The 18,178-nt window shown below is 39.8% G+C and overlaps 2 protein-coding genes across 4 annotated transcripts in view; one reads left to right on the top strand and one right to left on the bottom strand.

The window, feature by feature from the left end:
- DIS3 (DIS3 homolog, exosome endoribonuclease and 3'-5' exoribonuclease) overlaps positions 1 to 2,020 on the bottom strand; it is a 44,939-nt gene extending 42,919 nt beyond the window's left edge. The window contains exons 1-3 of one of the 3 annotated variants that reach the window (XM_080658611.1): positions 1,656 to 1,720; positions 1,345 to 1,406; positions 705 to 862 (exon numbers count right to left, since the gene is read on the bottom strand). In XM_080658611.1, the coding sequence (XP_080514737.1) occupies positions 705 to 808 (104 nt within the window). In that variant the 5' untranslated portion in view covers positions 809 to 862; positions 1,345 to 1,406; positions 1,656 to 1,720. Of the gene's footprint in view, positions 1 to 704; positions 863 to 1,344; positions 1,407 to 1,655 lie in introns of all 3 variants that reach the window. The other 2 variants (XM_080658610.1, XM_080658612.1) reach the window with 2 other exon arrangements.
- Positions 2,021 to 2,185: 165 nt separating this feature from the next.
- The window catches only part of PIBF1 (progesterone immunomodulatory binding factor 1), a 231,915-nt gene continuing 215,922 nt past the window's right edge, over positions 2,186 to 18,178 (top strand). The window contains exons 1-4 of the mRNA XM_080659354.1: positions 2,186 to 2,413; positions 3,450 to 3,742; positions 7,564 to 7,664; positions 16,858 to 17,056. Of these exons, the coding sequence (XP_080515480.1) occupies positions 3,491 to 3,742; positions 7,564 to 7,664; positions 16,858 to 17,056 (552 nt within the window). The 5' untranslated portion in view covers positions 2,186 to 2,413; positions 3,450 to 3,490. The remainder of the gene's footprint in view (positions 2,414 to 3,449; positions 3,743 to 7,563; positions 7,665 to 16,857; positions 17,057 to 18,178) is intronic.

The raw sequence follows: 18,178 nt of genomic DNA, 5'->3' as shown, positions 1-18,178 counted from the left end.
TAATGGGTAGAGGCTAACACAGGACAACAGCCCACCCACAGCAAAGAATTATCTAGCTCAAAATGTCAGCAATGCCAAGGTTCAGAAGCCCTAATCTAATCTAATAGAAGCATACTAAGACGAATCATAGATTTATGTAACATAAATCGTGACATCTATTTTCGAAGATCACACGTTATGTTCAAACACAGGTCATGAATTTGAAACATAACAAAGAATTCTATACTTGAACCATTATCTTCTTCAATGTGATCAGTTATAAGGTATTAGTTTAACTTTTAAAAGCCCATTAAGAATAAATCTGCTTTATATTTAAAACCTCCTTCACAGACTTACTTTTTCTAAGCTATGCTGTCTATTCATATAATATGGTATTCCAGGAACCTAGGCAAATTTTATTTACCATGATTCTATTGCTGGACTCATACTAAAATCGATTCAAAATGAAAACATTTTAGAAATAAAAGTACCTACTAAGGAGTCAGGAGACCTTGGTTCTAGGTTTGATCCAATCAATGCTTAGGTGACCTTAATTAGGTCTACTTAGCATTATCTTCTGTAAAACTGTGTGAGAACCAAGTAAAAGTCCTGTAAGTATGAAACCTATCAGATAGCTCTTGACATCACACATTACTGACAGGAGCCCTCCTCTACATTTAGATAATTCTGTGGTTTTCTGGTAATTATCCTAATTTTCTTCCTACCTATGGTGCTCGTTGGTGAACGTATAGAAATGCTTCTCCTGGTTATTAGTCAAATCTCGGATTCGTTTATATACCGGGGCACTCCGATTTCTCACTTCTTGCATAACTGTTTGTAGTACAATTACATTCCTGATGGCAGGGTCCTCAAGAACATCAATCTTAAAGAAAAGAAGCAGAAAAATTAATTTTCCTATGTTCATTTGTAAATTGTTTCTGTCGAACATAAAACGCAATCAGTTTAAAAAACAGTAAATACAGCCTGGCCGGGTGGCTCAGTTGGTTGGAGCCTCCGGGTACACCAAAAAGTTGCGTTTCTGATTTCCGGTCAGGGAACATACCTAAGGTTGCCGGTTCGATCCTGGTCGGGCGCGTGTGCGAGGCAACCGATGGATGTTTCTCTCTCACATCAATGTTTCCCTCTTTCTCTCTCTCCCTTTTTCTCTAAAAATAAATGAAACATATCCTCGGGTGAGGATTAACACACACACACACACACTATACAGGTAAGGAGATATTTTGCTATAGAAAACCCTTAGACATGTAAAGCACATGTGAACAGACTAATTCTAAAACTTCGCAGAATTAAGTCCATTAATAAAGAAATACGTCGGCCCACATATTTTCGTTAGTAGGCACTTACAAGCTGCCTGGGGGGGGTCGCAGGCTGGAGGCCACAGAAGCCACGTCCCCGACCTCTACAATCTAAGGCAGAAGAGACACCAGGAGTTAGAAAAATAACGTATCTAAAGTCCTTATGATTCCAAGAATTCAAGAACACCACATACAAGGACAAGAAACTCGTCCTGGGGGTCAGAGGCATGGGTCCTAATTGTTTGCCTCTCCCCAAGCGCGTGATGTTGCCCAAGGCCAGCCTCCTTAGGCTCAGTTTCCCTATCTGTCACACCCCTTTTCCTGACGGCCGTGTGGACCCAGGTTCGCCCGCCGACGCACCTGGTGCAGCAGCACGTTGGTGTCAGGCAGCAGGTAGTGAGGCTGCGGGCAGAGGCTGCTCGCGGGGTCCAGGGGCTGCGGCTCGAGGACTGGCCCCTCGTGCGCCACGCCGCAGGCCTCGCACCCCGGCGCCCCGCAGCCGATATCATCCCGCAGGTAGTGCTCGCGCACGATCTTCATCACGCCGCCCGCCCGGGTCTTCTTTAAGAAAGTCTTAGACTTCAGCATCTTGCCGCGCGGCGCGGAAACCCTACTGCTATCGCGCTCTTCCGGCGAAAAGAGTCAGCTCAGAGCCCTGTCGCACAACTATACTTTACCCGGAGGTTCGCCCTTCTCGCTCCAAGATACTAGCAAACACTTCTCGCGGGAAAACGTCGATATTGATGCTGGTTGGCTCTCCGAGGGTTGCGAGGATTGGGCAAAAGCGAGGAGCCAAGGAGGATGGGCGGATCTCGGAGCCTTTTCCGCCCACGATGTGGGCGTGGCCCGCTTCTGGACTCCAGCTCCCAGCATGCGTTGCTTCCCGCGCCTGGGCGGATCCCGGCCAAGTTCCGGCGGCTTGGGCGTTTGCAGACTGCCGCTTCCAAGGTCCTCCTATGGGCACCCAAATGGTTGTCTTGGTTACGGGTCCCAACGGTCCCCCACCTGAAATTCATTTTTGAGTTGCTGCAACCTGAGCTGCTGATTGAAGACACCTTCAGCTCCTGGCAGTGGGCGGCTGGTCCAGCCTTCGACGTGGAGTAATTGAAGCTTTCGAGGTAGCTCTCGGCTGTCCCTTTCCCGCGTGGGGCAAGGAATCCTCCGATGCTGCTAAGTTTGGGTTTTCTTTGCCCCGCATGTGTGGGCAGTATCAGGCCCTGATCCCCAGGTGGTGTTGCCTGTTTTGATTTCATCCAATTCTTACCCTTTGCCCTTTAAAAAAGGAGGGAAGCCGATTCAGCCAAAGTTCTTGCCATTTCCCCTCCATACACATCCTTGGGTTTAGAAAAACTGTTATCAGCAATACCGTAAACAATTCATTATATCGTGTGGTATTAAAATAAAGGAGTTGTTAAATTCTTTTGGAAGGGTAAGAAGTTCGATTTAGAATTCTTGAGTTTTTCTCTTATACCCTCTTGTTCTCATCTGCTATCTGCAAGCCTATAAAAAAATGCTTTTATGTCACTGCTTCCCCTTTTAAAAAATCTTCAGTGATGCCTCATTGCCTGCAGAATATATTTTTAACACATTTGACATTCAAGGCTCTCCACAGCCTGGATTATTAAGGGTGTGTGTGTGTTTGGTGGGTAAGGGGAGTCACTAACTACTCTGATTCACAAAGACTTGGCCCCAGCCTGACACCACTCTCTTCCGTTGTCTTTACACTTTCACCACCTCTGCACCAATCTTAACACCTGCATGCTTTTCCCTTGTTACTACTCCTCCCCAAATCCTCCAAGATTCTATCTTCTATCCTTGTATAACCTTCCCCTGACCAACTCAGAAGTGATCTCTCTAATACTGAACGTGTGCTGCTTTTATTGGTAGCATTAGAGCTTTATCCTTTATCTCATACATATTTCTTTGTCTCCTCCAAGTATTCCTGCACCCAGGAACTGGGTTTCTTATTCATCCAAGTGCCTGAGTTCATAATAGGATTTAATGAGTTTGATTTAATGTGTTTGATCTGAGCAATAATTTACTAATGTGTCCTAGATTTGGGGTCCTCAGAATGCCTTCGTGTCTCTGTAATATGCTTTATGCTTTCCACAGAGAATGTTTGAGTACATTTAACTTAATATTTTTAACCTACAGAAAACTGAAATAGAATTGGAGAAGAAAACTGACCCATAATAATGTCTCGAAAAATTGCCAAGGCATCAAAAACAGTGAATGTTTCTAGCTCTCTGGAATCTGAAGATATTAGTTTAGAAACAACAGTTCCTACAGATGACATTTCCTCATCAGAAGAGCGAGATGGTAAAATCAAAATCACCAGGCAACTAATTGAACGAAAAGAACTACTTCATAATATTCAGTTACTGAAAATAGAGCTATCCCAAAAAAATATGATGATTGACAATTTGAAAGTAGATTATCTCACAAAGGTAAGATCAGGTGTAAATTTTGTGTTGTTTTCAAGCTGCAGGTAAATAAGAATTAAATTTTTATATATATGCTCAGAATTTGAAATTATAAATTTGTCATAAATCACTGGTTTTAGAAGGGAGTGTGTGTGAATATTTCTGTGTATCAAAAACTACTGAAAGAAGTGGTGACTTAAAGGTGGGCAGGGATGAATTGCTTCTATAGACTCCATTTTTTAAATCTAGCATGTGTGAGATATGTTTTCTAACGTGTTTTTTTTTCTAGCCAAGTTTCTGCTTTATTGAGAACTAACCCTGATGTGACTAGTTTGGTAGGGAAGAATCAAGATCATAATTATTATTGGCTCTATATAGTTCTCTACTGAGGAGATTTGGTTTCTTTGGTATTGTTCTACTTGATAGCTACTACATTTGTCTTTTAATTTGATAGTTACTATATTATAGTAGCAAGTGTAAATTTAGTTACCATAGACTTTAACAAGTGGTGTTTGCCAAATAAGAAGGTATATGCCCTTGACCGGGAATCAAACCTGGGACCCTTCAATCTGAGGGCTGACGCTCTAACCATTGAGTTAAACTGGCTAAGGCAGCAATGTCTACTTTAGATAGGAGTCACAAACCTATTCTGTAAAAGACCAGAAAGTCTGTGTGTGTGTATACAAATAAAATTGTTGTTGTTAATCCTCACCCGAGGATATTTTTTCATTGATTTTTAGAGAGAGTGGAAGGGAAGGGTAGAGACAGAGAGAAACATTGATATGAGAGAGACACATTGTTTGGTTGCCTCCCACACACACCTTGACCAGGGCAGGGGATCAAACCTGAAAGTAGGCACGTTCCCTTGACTGGACTCAAACCTGGGACCCTTCAGTCCGAGGGCCAACACTCTATCCACTGAGCCAAACCAGCTAAGGCCAGAAATTAAATATTTTATGCTTTGCATGCCACATATGGTCTATTACATATTTTTCTTGTTTTTTTTTAAACAACCCTTTACAAATTAAAAACCCATTCTTAGCTCATGGGCTATACAAAAACAGGACATGGACTGGATATGAGCCCATTACCATTGTTTAGCCCTTGCTTTATTTTAGATTATGTAGTCAGAGAAGCCATTGGCAGATTTTAGGCAATTGGAGTTACATATCCTGATTTTATATTCAAAATGGCACTGAATAAATAAACTAAGGGCAGATAACATAGAAGCAAAAGATAGTAATTAATTAGGCTGTTGCCTTATGTAAGACTCCTAAGTTTTTGGTTTCATCACCTGATGCCATTTACTGAGAAATCGAAGCCTGGGAGAAAATGGATCTGGGAGGTAAAATATAAGTTCTGTTTTGAGCATGTTAAACTTTAGATTCCAGTTAGACTCCTAAATGGAATTGTCAATTGGAGTTTAGGAAAATGTCCATGACTAGGAGTGTGTGTATGCATGCATGTAGTATGCATTAGCATATAGATCACACTTAAAGTCATGGAATTGGATGACATTTCCTAGGGAGAGCCAAGGGCTCCAAATGCAGCAAAGGAACTTGAGAAACTTGAAAGTGTACAGAGTTAGGAGGAAAACCAAAGAGGATTAACAAAGAAGCCAAAAGAGGATGGAGCAGTCAGCTCTGTCAAATCATGCTGTCAGGAAAGATAAATATGTAGAAATAGTCATTGGACTGGGCATTATGGAGGGGATTCCTAATTTTGACAAGAATAGTTTTACTGGAATAATATGGGACAAAAAGCAGTGAGGGAGAACTTGCCATTTCAAATGTGGCTCATGTTTTTTTGCTTTGGAGATTAAGGAAATGCAAGAGGGATATAAGACTAGGTAAGGTTAATGACTAGTTTCATTTTGGATGCTTAGAGTAGTCAATTGAAGATGGGTAGTAATCATATATCTATATCTACATATATAAAAGGCTAAGTGACTGACCGTCTGTCCATCTGACTGTCCGACTGACCAACCGGCCAGTACATATAACACGCACTGGTAATTTAAAAATAAACGTTGACTGGCGCATGCGCAATACATATACTGAGTGTACTGGTTAATAATGCGGATTTTTTTCAACAGATTGAGTTACACATATGTTGATATACATGCGATTTGATATATATGCTATTTTGTATAATTGACAGCAAGCTTCAAAACTTCATATGTCAAATTTTCTGAAGGTGTTAACATCATAGATATTTTTACGCTTAAAAATGTCGAATTTCGTGCCAAAAAAAGAGCATTTGCGGGAAGTTTTAATTCATTACTTTATTTTAAAGAAAAGTGCTGCTGAAAGTTATCATATACTTCGGGAAGCTTATGGTGAACATGCTCCATCTCAAGATACTTGTAATGCTGGTTTAAACGCTTTAAAAGTAATGATTTTTATGTGAAAGACAAAGAATGTCCAGGTCAATTTGAACCACCAGAATGGGCCAGAAGACACGGCTAAGTAAGTTTGCTTCATGATAACGCACCATCACATACTTCAAAACGTTAAAAGATCTTGCCTGAGAAGTATTAACCCACCTGCCATACTCACCAGACCTTGCTCCTTCAGAGCACCACTTGTTCCGCTCGATAGCACACGCACTTTCTGAGCAGCACTTCAAAATGTAAGAAGAAGTGGAAAATTGGGTCTCTGAATGGTTTGCCTCAAAACAAGAAAAGTTCTGTTGGGACGGTATTCACAAATTACCTGAAAGATGGTGGAAATGTGTAGCTAGCGATGGACATTACTTTGAATAAAGCACTTTTGATGTTTCTCTTGAAATTATTGTGTTTTCTTTTATTACAAAATCCACATTATTAACCAGTACATCTAGTAAAGCTCTCACTGGCACCAATTGCACACGTGTGTTTTGATCTGTCATTGTCGATCGTGAATTTGGTTGTTTTTGTTAACATTCTGAAGCTGAAAGAAAGTGGCATCATCGACAGAATATGTCTGAACACCAACTATTGGCACAACTGTCCCCATCGGACACTGGCCTCCCGTTTAAATTAATTCGAAGATAGTTTCCCATAATGCCAGCATTTGTGATGACTTAATAAATCACAAGGACAAACTCTAGACAGAGTAGGAATATTCCTGCCTGAACCCGTTTTCGGACATGATCAGTTATATGTTGCTTTCTCTCGAGTTCGAAGAGCGTGTGATGTTAAAGTTGTAAATACTACATCACAAGAGAAATTAGTCAAGCACTCTGAAAGTGTTTTTACTCTTAATGTGGTATACAAGGAGATATTAGAATAAGTTTAATCAATTTATCAGTCATTGTTTTTATCAATGTTTTTATATCATGTTTTTGTTTTTATATCATGTTTCTATATCATGTTATATCATGTTACTGTTTATTAATCAATTTCTATATTATTTTCATATACATTTTACTAATTTTCTTCTCTGACACTTCTATTATAGAGAAAGGGTGAATAGCAATGTTAAAATATTTCTTCTAATTAATTCCCTTTCAATGTGCACGAATCCGTGTACTGGGCCACTGGTATGAATATAAAGTACAAAAGAAGGGTCTGACTTGGAAATAATTACCTGGGTGAGAAATCAACATAAAATCCCAGTTGTCAATAGGCTTCTATTCAGAGTGGGTTAAGGGGGAAAAATAGTCTTAATGACACCTGGCAAAAAGTAACATTTATGGCAGCAGTTTTAAACCACAGTTTAAAAATAATTTGTATGAACAGACTACAGTTTATGGACACAACTATTGCAAAAACACCCTCTATTTATTTAAAAACGTTTTTCTTTTAAGTGCTTTTTAATAATTTGAAAGATTACCAAATAATTTACCTTTTCTTCTTTATTAAGATTGAAGAATTGGAGGAGAAACTTAATGATGCACTTCACCAGAAGCAGCTACTAACTTTGAGATTAGACAACCAATTGACATTTCAGCAGAAGGATGCCAGGTAAGTTTTTAAAATGCATCAATACCTACTTAGCAGTTGAAAGTAATGTCATTACCTGTTCATGCATGTGATTATAAGCTAAAATAGAGAACTTTTAAAACAAGATTGATAACAGTTTTACATCCAGAACAACAAAAAAGTAGGTTATTTGATACAGTCCACAAAATAAAAAAGTAAAAATTCAACATTTATTCAACAAACATTGCCAATGTAAGTGAACCATAAGTGACAATGGAAGCTCTCTAAACTGATCACCACTTAACCTGCTGTCTTTTTTCATTTGCTCTGCAAAACATACTGATTGATTTTCATGGCCCTTTCAACTCTTCTGGCATAGTGTCTCTTTTTGCCTGCATACTCTCTCCAGCTCAGTTATCTACTTATCAAGAATCCATTGTGTTTACTCAGAAATATGCCTATGCCAGTTGTATTTATTATACTTATGTAACTTAATTATAATTATGTAAACAAATATGAGTACAAAAAAAGATGTTTCTTTTTTATAAAAACTATAATTAATTCTTTGGAAAGATTCAATAAAAAGATGTGACTAACAAAAAAATCATCAAAGTAAGAGTAAAAAAACAGATTTAGAGATTGGGAGGCAAAAATTAAATCCATAAAAAGTATCCTCTCAGTTTCTTCCCAAGTGTCTTTTAAGGTCTCTTGCCACTATAAAGAAATTGAACTAGGAAATTATGAACAATGATTTACACACATACATACAAAAAACATACATCTATATTTTTAAAAATCTGGAATTTATGTAAAAAATTTGAAGGTGAATGTTTATTTCTATATTTTAATTAGAGGTAAATGTGTAAATTAGGTGTTTTTTCCCTTTATAACATTTCACTCTTTAGCTGACTTTTAAAAAAGTTATCTGACTTAATTATTAGCCACTATCATGTTATATCAGTGGCTCTCAAACTTTAGCATGAATCAGAACCATCTGGAAGTCTTGTTAGGAAACATTGTTGGGTCCCATCCTCAGGTTCTGATTTGGGTTGACATCCAGCAAATTTCCATTTCTGCTAAGTTCCCAGGTGATGCTGCTGGTTCAGGGTAACACTTTGAAAACCACTGCATTCAGTAATAGGGTTTCTATTCTAATTCTTTAGAAATTTATCAGATTGAATGATGCTGAGAGTGTAGTTAGGAGGCTATTGTGATAATCCTCTTGATCACTGATGAGAATAAAAAGTATGTGGATTCTGAATATATTGAAGGTAAAGCTGATATAATATCCTAATGGATTAGATGTAGGATTTAAGAGAAAATATGGAGCCAAGGATTGTGCCAACATCTTTAGCCTCAATAAATGAAAGAATGGAGTAGCTATCAGTTATGATCAAAAACAAAAACAAAAAACCACAGTGGAATAGGTTTGTGAGTGAAGAGCAGGAGATCATTTTGGACATGTTAAGTTAGAATTACCTAATTAGAAAATCCATTGGAATTGTATGAAAAGTCTGGTCTGGACGTAAAAATCTCGGAGTCATTTGTATATAGACAGTATTTTAGTCATGAGACTGGATTAATTCCCCAAGGGAGGACCGGATACTCCAGAATTAATACAAACCAAACAAGAAGACTGAGAAAACACCATCAGTAAAATAGAAAAATTAAGAAGTTAGGGATAGAAAGGGTATAAGGAAAGAGGGATTAGTTGTATTGTGTTATCATTAGGTTAGGGATGAAAAGAACTGAAAATTGACCATTAGTAATGTAGATGATATTGAAATTTTGGTGTGAGTGAAGGAGGGAGTTGAAAACCTGATTGGCATGGATTTAATAAGAAAAGTGTTGGATACTGCCTCTTGCTCAGTGCGTGCAAACCTGACACTAGTGGCTGCTAGTTTCAGTTCACATCTTAGCCTCTCCCAGGTACCTCCAAGCCCAGCACAAGCAGCATCTCTAGATCACTTTGTAGCTCATACCAAGTGTCTCAAGGCAGAGCAAAGGCAGGGGTTGATGTTGGTTTGCACCAGAGCACTCCCACAAGGCTCCAGAACTAACACACCCGTGGCCAGCTTCAGATCTTACCATATAAGAACACCACCATACCACCACCACACAACACACACAAAGGGCAGACTTAGCAGGCACTAGAGTCCCGCCAAGGCAAATCCATGGGGTTAACATCTGCACAACAGCTCCTCTGCTATAGTCACAGCCAGTCTTACAGCCAATCAGCCTAAAGGTCAATCCCTCCCATTGACATGCCAATAGCAATCAAGGCTCAACTAGAATAGGAGGGAACATACAACCCACACAAGGGACACACCAGGAGCATCTGGCACCCACAGGAGACCTACTACATAAGGCCACTTTAACCAAGACAAGAGACTTAGCAGCTCTACCTAATACATTTAAAAAAAAAAGGGGGGGGGGGCAGCCAGAATAAGGAAACAAAGACACATGTTACTAAATGAAAGAACAAGACAGAACTCCAGAAAAATAACTAAACAAAATGGAGACAAGCAATCTGCCAGATGCAGAGTTCAAAACACTGGTTATAAGAATGCTCAATGAACTGAGTGAGAACTTTAACAAAGAGGTAAGAAACATAAAAAAGGAGATAGAAAACATAAAAAATAACAGGTCAGAAATGAAGAATACAGGAGAGGGAAACAACAGTAGATTAGCTGAAACAAAGGATCAAATCAGCAATTTGGAAGGTAAGGCAACAGAAAACACCCAATTAAAACAGCAGAAAGAAAAAAGAATCCAAAAAATTTAGGATAATTTAAGAGGCCTATGGGACAACATCAAGCATACCAACATTCACATCATAGGGGTATCAGAAAAAAGAGAGTGAACAAAGAATTGAAAACCTATTTGAAGAAATAATGATAGAAAACCCACCTAACCTGGTGAAGTAAACAGACATACAACTCCAGGAAGCACAGAAAGTCCCAAACATGGTGAACCCAAAGCAGCCCACACCAACACACATCATAACTAAAAGGTGAGGAGGACCAAGATGGCGACATAGGTAAACTTGGGTACTTGCTGCCTCCCACAGCCACATCAAAATTACAACTAAAATACCGAAGAACCATCATTTAGAACCACCTGAAATCTGGCTGAATGAAAGTCCTACAACTAGAGAAATAAAGAAGAAAGCACACTGAAACTGGTAGGAGGAACAGAGGCACAGAGCAGACTGGTCAAACGCCCATGTGGGGCATGTTTTTTGTATTATTTAAATAAATCTTTATTGTTCAGATTATTACAATTGTTCCTCTTTTTTCCTCCCATAGCTCCCCTCCACCCAGTGCCCACCCCACCCTCTGCCCTTACTTCCCCCCGACCACTGTCCACATCCATAGGTGTACGATTTTTGTCCAGTCTCTTCCCTCACCCCCGACACCCCTTTCCCCCCGAGAATTGTCAGTCCACTCCCTTTCTATATCCCTGATTCTATTATATTCACCAGTTTATTCTGTTGATCAGATTTTTTATTCACTTGATTTTTAGATTCACTTGTTGATAGATACGTATTTGTAGTTCATTATTTTTATCTTTACCTTTTTCTCCTTCTTCCTCTTAAAGAATACCTTTCAGCATTTCATATAATACTGGTTTGGCAGTGATGAACTCCTTTAGCTTTTTCTTATCTGTGAAGCTCTTTATCTTCCCTTCAATTCTGAATGATAGCTTTGCTGGGTAGAGTAATCTTGGTTGTAGGTTCTTGCTATTCATCACTTTGAATATTTCTTGCCACTCCCTTCTGGCCTGCATAGTTTCTGTTGAGAAATTAGCTGACAGTCGTATGGGGGCTCCCTTGTAGGTAATTAACTGTTTTTCTCTTGCAGCTTTTAATATTCTCTCTTTGTCTTTTGCTCTTGGCATTTTAATTATGATGTGTCTTGGTGTGGTCCTCTTTGGATTCCTTTGGTTTGGGGTTCTGTGCGCTTCCTGGACTTATAAGTCTATTTCTTTCACCAGGTGGGTGAAGTTTTCGGTCATTATTTCTTCAAATAGGTTTCAGTATCTTGCTCTCTCTCTTCTTCTCGCACCCCCATAATTCGGATGTTGGTACGCTTGAAGTTGTCCCAAGGCTCCTTACACTATCTTCATATTTTTGGATTCTTTTTTCTTTTTGCTTTTCCAGTTGGGTGTTTTTTACTCCTTTGTATTTCATATCTTTGACTTGATTCTTGGGATCCTCTAGTCTGCTGTTGGATCTCTGTATATTATTTTTTATTTTAGTCAGTGTATGCTTAATTTTTAGTTGGTCCTTTTTCATATCCTCGAGGGTTTCGCTAAATTTATCGGCCTTTTCTAGAAAATTCTTGAAAAACCTTTTAACCGTGGTTTTGAACTCTATATCCAGTCGTTTGCTTTCCTCCATTTCTTTCATTTGTGACCTGTTTCTTTGTCTCTGCATTTTGGCTGCTTCCCTGAGTTGATAGAGTGGCTTTGTGTGCTAGGTGTCCTATAGGGCCCAGTGGCTCAGCCTCCCCAGTTACCTGAGGTGGACACTCTTGGTCCACCCCTTTGTGGGCTGTGTGCACAGTCTTGTTGTAGTTAAGCCTTGATTTTTGTTGGTATCTCTGGGAGGAATTGACCTCCAGGCCAATTGGCTGTGAGGATCAGCTGTGTCTATGCTGGGAGAACTTCTGTGCTGGAGACACCCTTATGAGAGAAGACTTGCAAAAGCCTCTGTGCTCAGCTTGGATGGGGCGGAGTCTCAGGGCAAAGCAGACAGCAATGGCTTCCTGTCAGCCCTGCCCTAAGAGGCCCCTGGGTCTCAGTGTCCCGTGGTAATCGCTGCAAGTACCTCTGAGAGAAAGCCGCCCTCGAGTTTCGCCCGCTGCCAGACAGTCCAGTTTCTCCCCAAATGAGTCTGGGTCCCCAGAGTCTCGCCCGGAACTGGAGTTCAGAGCAGTCAGGAACTTTTGTCTCCCTCCCAATTGAGAAAGCCAGCCGCGTACTCAGTTGCCAATCCTCTCCATGCGCACGCGCATGCGCGCGCCTCTGTACCTCTGCCTTCTGCAGCTCCTGAGAGTCTTTGTGCTTTTCTCTTTCCTTCTAGTTGTAGAATTTCCACTCAGCCAGCCTTACTGTGGTTCTGGATGATGTCCGTTTTGTCTTTTAGTTGTAGTTTTGAAATTGTTGTGCAAGGCAGCAATTTAGGTGTTTACCTATCCCACCATCTTGGTTTCTTCTTTGGGGCATGTTTTTAATCAGGAGTGATATCTAGGCTGCAGAAGCCTCCTGTGAGGAACAAGGGGTCCAAGCCCCACACCAGATCTCCAGTCCAGGTTCTAGTGCTGAGGAGAGAAGCCCCCGTAACATCAGGCTGTAAAAACCAGCAGGGATTGTGGCTGAGTGACACAGAGGCTGCTGGAAACCCTGGCAGTTTCTCTTAAAGGGCCAGTGCATGGACTTACTCAAACTAGCTCTCTCTGAGCTCCAATGCTAGGGCAACGGCTTGAGGAGGATACAGGGACATATGGAAAAAACTGGATTGTCTGGCATCGGTGCAAGCACTCAGGGGTGGCTTTCTCCCAAATAGGGGTGCTCACAGAAGTCATTATTCATATGCTGAGACCTCCACAGTCACAGAGCTGATGGGCAGCCATGTGTGAGTTTGGCTCTGCCCTGGTGATCCCTGAGACCCCACCCCATCCAATTTGCAGCCCCACCCAACCTGTTTGCAGCAGCTTTTACTTATGAATGACCTGTCCTGGCTCAGGCTTCTTCAGACTTTTCTAAAATCTCTCAAATAAACTGTGGCTGGCATCAGCACGCCCCATACCTATCAATAAGAGGCCCAAGATAGCTTGGCCTTGCCTGGGTACTTCCAAGCCCAGCACAAGTAATAGCCATCTGCAAATCACTTTGTAGCTCCTGCACTGTGGCCCCAGGCAGTGGCTGACTTTGCACCTCTCAGGAGGCCCCAGAACTAGTGCACCTGGTGGGCAGTTTCAGACCATACCAGATTATAACTTTACACATCCATGGGCAACACACTCAAGGGGCAGACTCAGTGAGTACCAAAGCCCCCCTGAAGCAAGTCCTGCTCCATAGAGGTATCTTCTGCACAGCTGTTCTTCCATTGTAGACACATCTGGTCCTCAGCCAAGTGGCATAGATGGGTGAAAAGGGGGAAGGGATTAAGATGTGAAAATTGCCAGTTATAAAAACAGTCATGGGGATGTAAAGTACCACGTAGGGAATATAGTCAATAATCTATACCAGTGGTCGGCAAACTCAGTCAACAGAGCGGCAAACCGTGGCTCACGAGCCGTAGTTTGCCGACCACTGATCTATACTAATAAAAGGGTAATATGCTACTTGGACCAGATATACCGGACGTCTTCCAGACATTATTCTGGACGTCTTTCCTGACAAAGCCGGGGGCATGGCCATCCTGCAAACTGCCCACGGCCCCTCGCCCAGGCTGGCCCCGCCCCCCAGCGGGGACCCCACCCCGATATAAAAACAGTCATGGGGATATAAAGTACCATGTAGGGAATATAGTCAATAATCTATATATAAAAGGTTAATATGCAAAGTGTCCCCTTGGGAGTTCGACCGGGAGACTGGGCGTTCGATCGCTCACTATGACATGTGCTGACCACCAGAGGGCGGCGTGGAATGAAGGAAGGCCCCGGCCAGCAGCCAGCAGTGGGGAAAGGAAGGCCCTAGCCAGCAGCCGGAAGGCCCCGATTGGCCCTGATTGCCGACCAGGCCTAGGGACCCTACCTGTGCATGAATTTTGTGCACCGGGCCTCTAGTATTGTAACAAGCATGTATGGTGTAAGTTGGCTACTAGGCTTATCAGGATGATCACTCCTAAGTTATACAAATGTCTAATCACTGTTGTCTACCTGAAACTAATACAGTATTTTATGTCAACTGTAATTGAAAAATTAAAAAATATTTTTTTAAAAGAAAAAATATAGCCCAGTCAGCATGGCTCAATGGTTGAGCATTGACCTATGAACCAGGAGGTCACGGTTCAATTCCCAGTCAGGGCACATACCCAGGTTGCAGGCTCGATCCCCAATGTGGGGCATGGAGGAAGCAGCCAATCAATGATTCTCTCACATCATTGATCTTTCTATTTCTCCTCCTCCTTTCCTTTCTCTGAAATCAATAAAAATATATTTTAAAAATACAATATGAAAAATAATAACCAGAGGCCTGGTGTTATGAGCAAGTTATAATTTTATGTTTAAAATGGAAAGTAGTACAAAATGTAGTTTTGAATTTTTCCAAAATATGAACTTAATAAAATAATCTGTGATTTTAGTATGTCAAGAAAAGAAAAAAGAAAAGCATCATAGGCAATGAGTATATACAACTTTTGAGAAGTTTTTTTCCATGAGGGAGCAAACAAAGAGGGCATTGAAATGAGGTCAAAAGTTGTGGGTTTTGTTTGTTCATTTGTTTTAAGACAGAAATAACAGCATATTTGAAGTTGGTGGGAGTGATGTATTAGGGAGGGAAACAAATCAGATGGTCCCTTCCTGCTCAAAATCTTTGGGTAGGCAACTAACAGTAGCAGTGTCTACTACATGTATTCTTTGAGAATGATGATTATGTACAGATTACTGTTTTCATTACCTCATAATGTTTGAATTATTACCTTATGGTGGTTCTGTGTTACCATCTTAAAGAGGTATACCTTTTAGTACCTGGACAAAGAGAAATGAAAATTACTTTGGAACCTCAGTTCTCAAACTTAATTTGTTTTGAAAAACTGTTCAAGAAACAATTCAAAATGGATCATTTCTTCCCATTAGAAATCATGTAAATTTAATGAATTCATTCCAGACCCCCAAATGTTTCCCTGTTTTAACCTTTCTTGTATACAGTATATGTCTAATGTACTGTTTAATCTGTAAACACTTCTTAAATTTATCAAACCACCCGCTAGTAGCCTTAAATGAATCACTTTCAGTACTTGTTTCAGGAGTGTCTTTCAGGTCAGTGTACAGCATCTTTGCTTGTTCATATGTCACTGCCTCCGAAATGCTGTCACTACCTAACTGCTTTTTGTTTATCAACAACAATTTTTCTACCTCTTCAGTTGCCTGTGATCATTTGTGAAAGAAATTTCACAACATTGCACTCTTGATGGCCTCTTTATGTTTTAAAATTGTGCTAATCATCCATTTTGCCAGCAACAAAAGCAAAAGAAAAAAAAAACCCACAAAAATATTTACAGCACAATTTCCTGAGATGTTAACAACATGGGGTTTAGCAGTAAACTGATCTGAATTCTCTCCTTTGTAGCCTGATATATCAGCATGACATGGTTGTCAGGTGGAAAACCAAAGTTTTGTTCAACAGCCAAGACATTTTTTCTAGGAACAGCTTGGTCAAGAACTGAATTATTCAAGATAGAATTCTTTCGAGAGCCAAGGTTTGACTATACTTTAATGAGTAGGATTCAAAACCAATGTATAAGACTTAAACCTTAAGCAGAAGAGATTTATAGTTTTATTATTTGAATTTTTGAAATTATTCTTTTTAAAAAATATTTTTATTGAAAAAAAATTTGAGAGAGGGAGGAGAAAGGGAGAAAGAAAGAGAAACATCAGTGTGAAAGAGAAACATTGGTTGCCTCAAGTAAGCGCCCTGACTAGGGATCGAACCTGCGACCCTTCTGTGCGTGGGATGACACTAACCAACTGAGCCATACTGGCCAGGGCTGAAATTAGAATATTAATTCTCTATTTAATCATTTATGTGGCTACACATTTTTTATCCTTTTTAATGAATGTCTTAGGGCAGTGGTCGGCAAACTGCGGCTCGTGAGCCACATGCGGCTCGCTAGCCGCGGTTTGCCACTCTGTTGACTAATGAGTTTGCCGACCACTGTCTTAGGGTGACACTGGTTAACAAAATTATACAGGTTTCAGGTGCACAATTCTACGACACATTATCTGTATGCTGTATTGTGTGTTCACCACTCCAAGACAAGTCTCTGTCCATCACCATTTACTGGTATCCTCCGTACACCTTTCTCCACTCCATCTCCTCTCGGCAATGTGGGTACACATTTAGTAATTGATATAGAATTGTCATTTTATGTTTAACTGATTAAGTAAATAATATTCTAGCTAGGGCGAAATATACTATTTGAGCTTCTCATTTTCTAATCTTATGTCACTATAGAAAGTAAATCTTGAGAAGTTTTTTAAGCTTGCCAAAAATTATCTCTTAACAGAAAATATCAAGAACTAATGAAACAAGAAATGGAAACTATTTTATTGAGACAGAAACAGCTAGAAGAGACAAACCATCAGCTAAGAGAGAAAGCTGGAGATATTCGTCGAAACCTGCGTGACTTTGAATTGACAGAAGAACAATATATGAAACTAAAAGGTTTTCCTGAAGATCAGCTCTCTATTCCTGAATATGTATCTGTAAGTGTCTTATATCATTTTTTTTTTTAAAAAAAGAACTGCACGTATTTTCAGACTAACATTTGCCATTTATGTTAGCTATAACTTCTGAAGTACCCAATTATTTTATGGCCCTGATCTGAAGATGGTGAATGGTGTTCATTTCAGATCACCAAATTTTAAAGGGTCTTGATCATTGATCTCCAAAGGCAAGCAATAAATAGAGCTCTGAAGTTAATGGCTGCATCATCTATAGAAATGAATTATTTTATCATAAATTGGTGGTTTGTAACATTCTCAGCATGAAAAATTATAGACATAACAGTTATAAGTGGTTGTGGGGGTTAGGGATAGTAGAGAAGAGGGGAGTTCATATGATTATAAAGGGGTCGAATGAGGGAGATCTTTGTGGATCTAATTCAGGATTTTGACTACAGCGTTGGTTACACAAATCTACACATAGGACTGATCTATGTCAATAGTCTCAATATTTTGGTGTCGGTATCCCTTTACACTCTAAAAATTACTGAATACACCAATGAGCTTTTGTTTACATGAGCTATATCTGTTACTATTTACCATATTAGAAATTAAAGGAGACATTTTAAAACTCAAGACTATTTAAGCACGTTTGACTTAAGGACGTTGATATCTTCACACATCATGTAGCCACTGGCAGATGCCATTGAACAAGCATGAGAATGAGAGCAAAACAGGCAAAAAATTTTAGTATTACTAGGAAAATAGATTTGATCTTATAAATTCCCCGAAAGGGTCTCACAGTGGTGGGGTAAGGGCAGCGGTCCCCACACTACACGTTGAGAACTGCTGGTTTATGATAGATAGATAGATAGATAGATAGATAGATAGATAGATAGATAGATAGATGGATGGATGTCATTTCACCGTAATAGGCTTGAATTTTTTCATTTATAAAAGGGTTAATTATAATAATAACATCTTTCTATTGAGGTAATTATGGAGATTAACTGTGATTATGTAAAATGCTTAGCTTAGTCCTTAGAACATAGTAAACAATAAAATATTACCTATTATTTTGCTGTAGTGGTGATTGCTACTCTTGGTTCTCATTTGGATAAGGCTTCTAGATTAATGATATCCTACAAAATGTATTACTTTTTT

The sequence above is a fragment of the Plecotus auritus genome (genome assembly GCF_963455305.1).
Source record: "Plecotus auritus genome assembly, chromosome: 3".
In the NCBI taxonomy this organism is placed as follows: domain Eukaryota; kingdom Metazoa; phylum Chordata; class Mammalia; order Chiroptera; family Vespertilionidae; genus Plecotus; species Plecotus auritus.
This window is presented reverse-complemented; position numbering and strand designations above follow the sequence as displayed.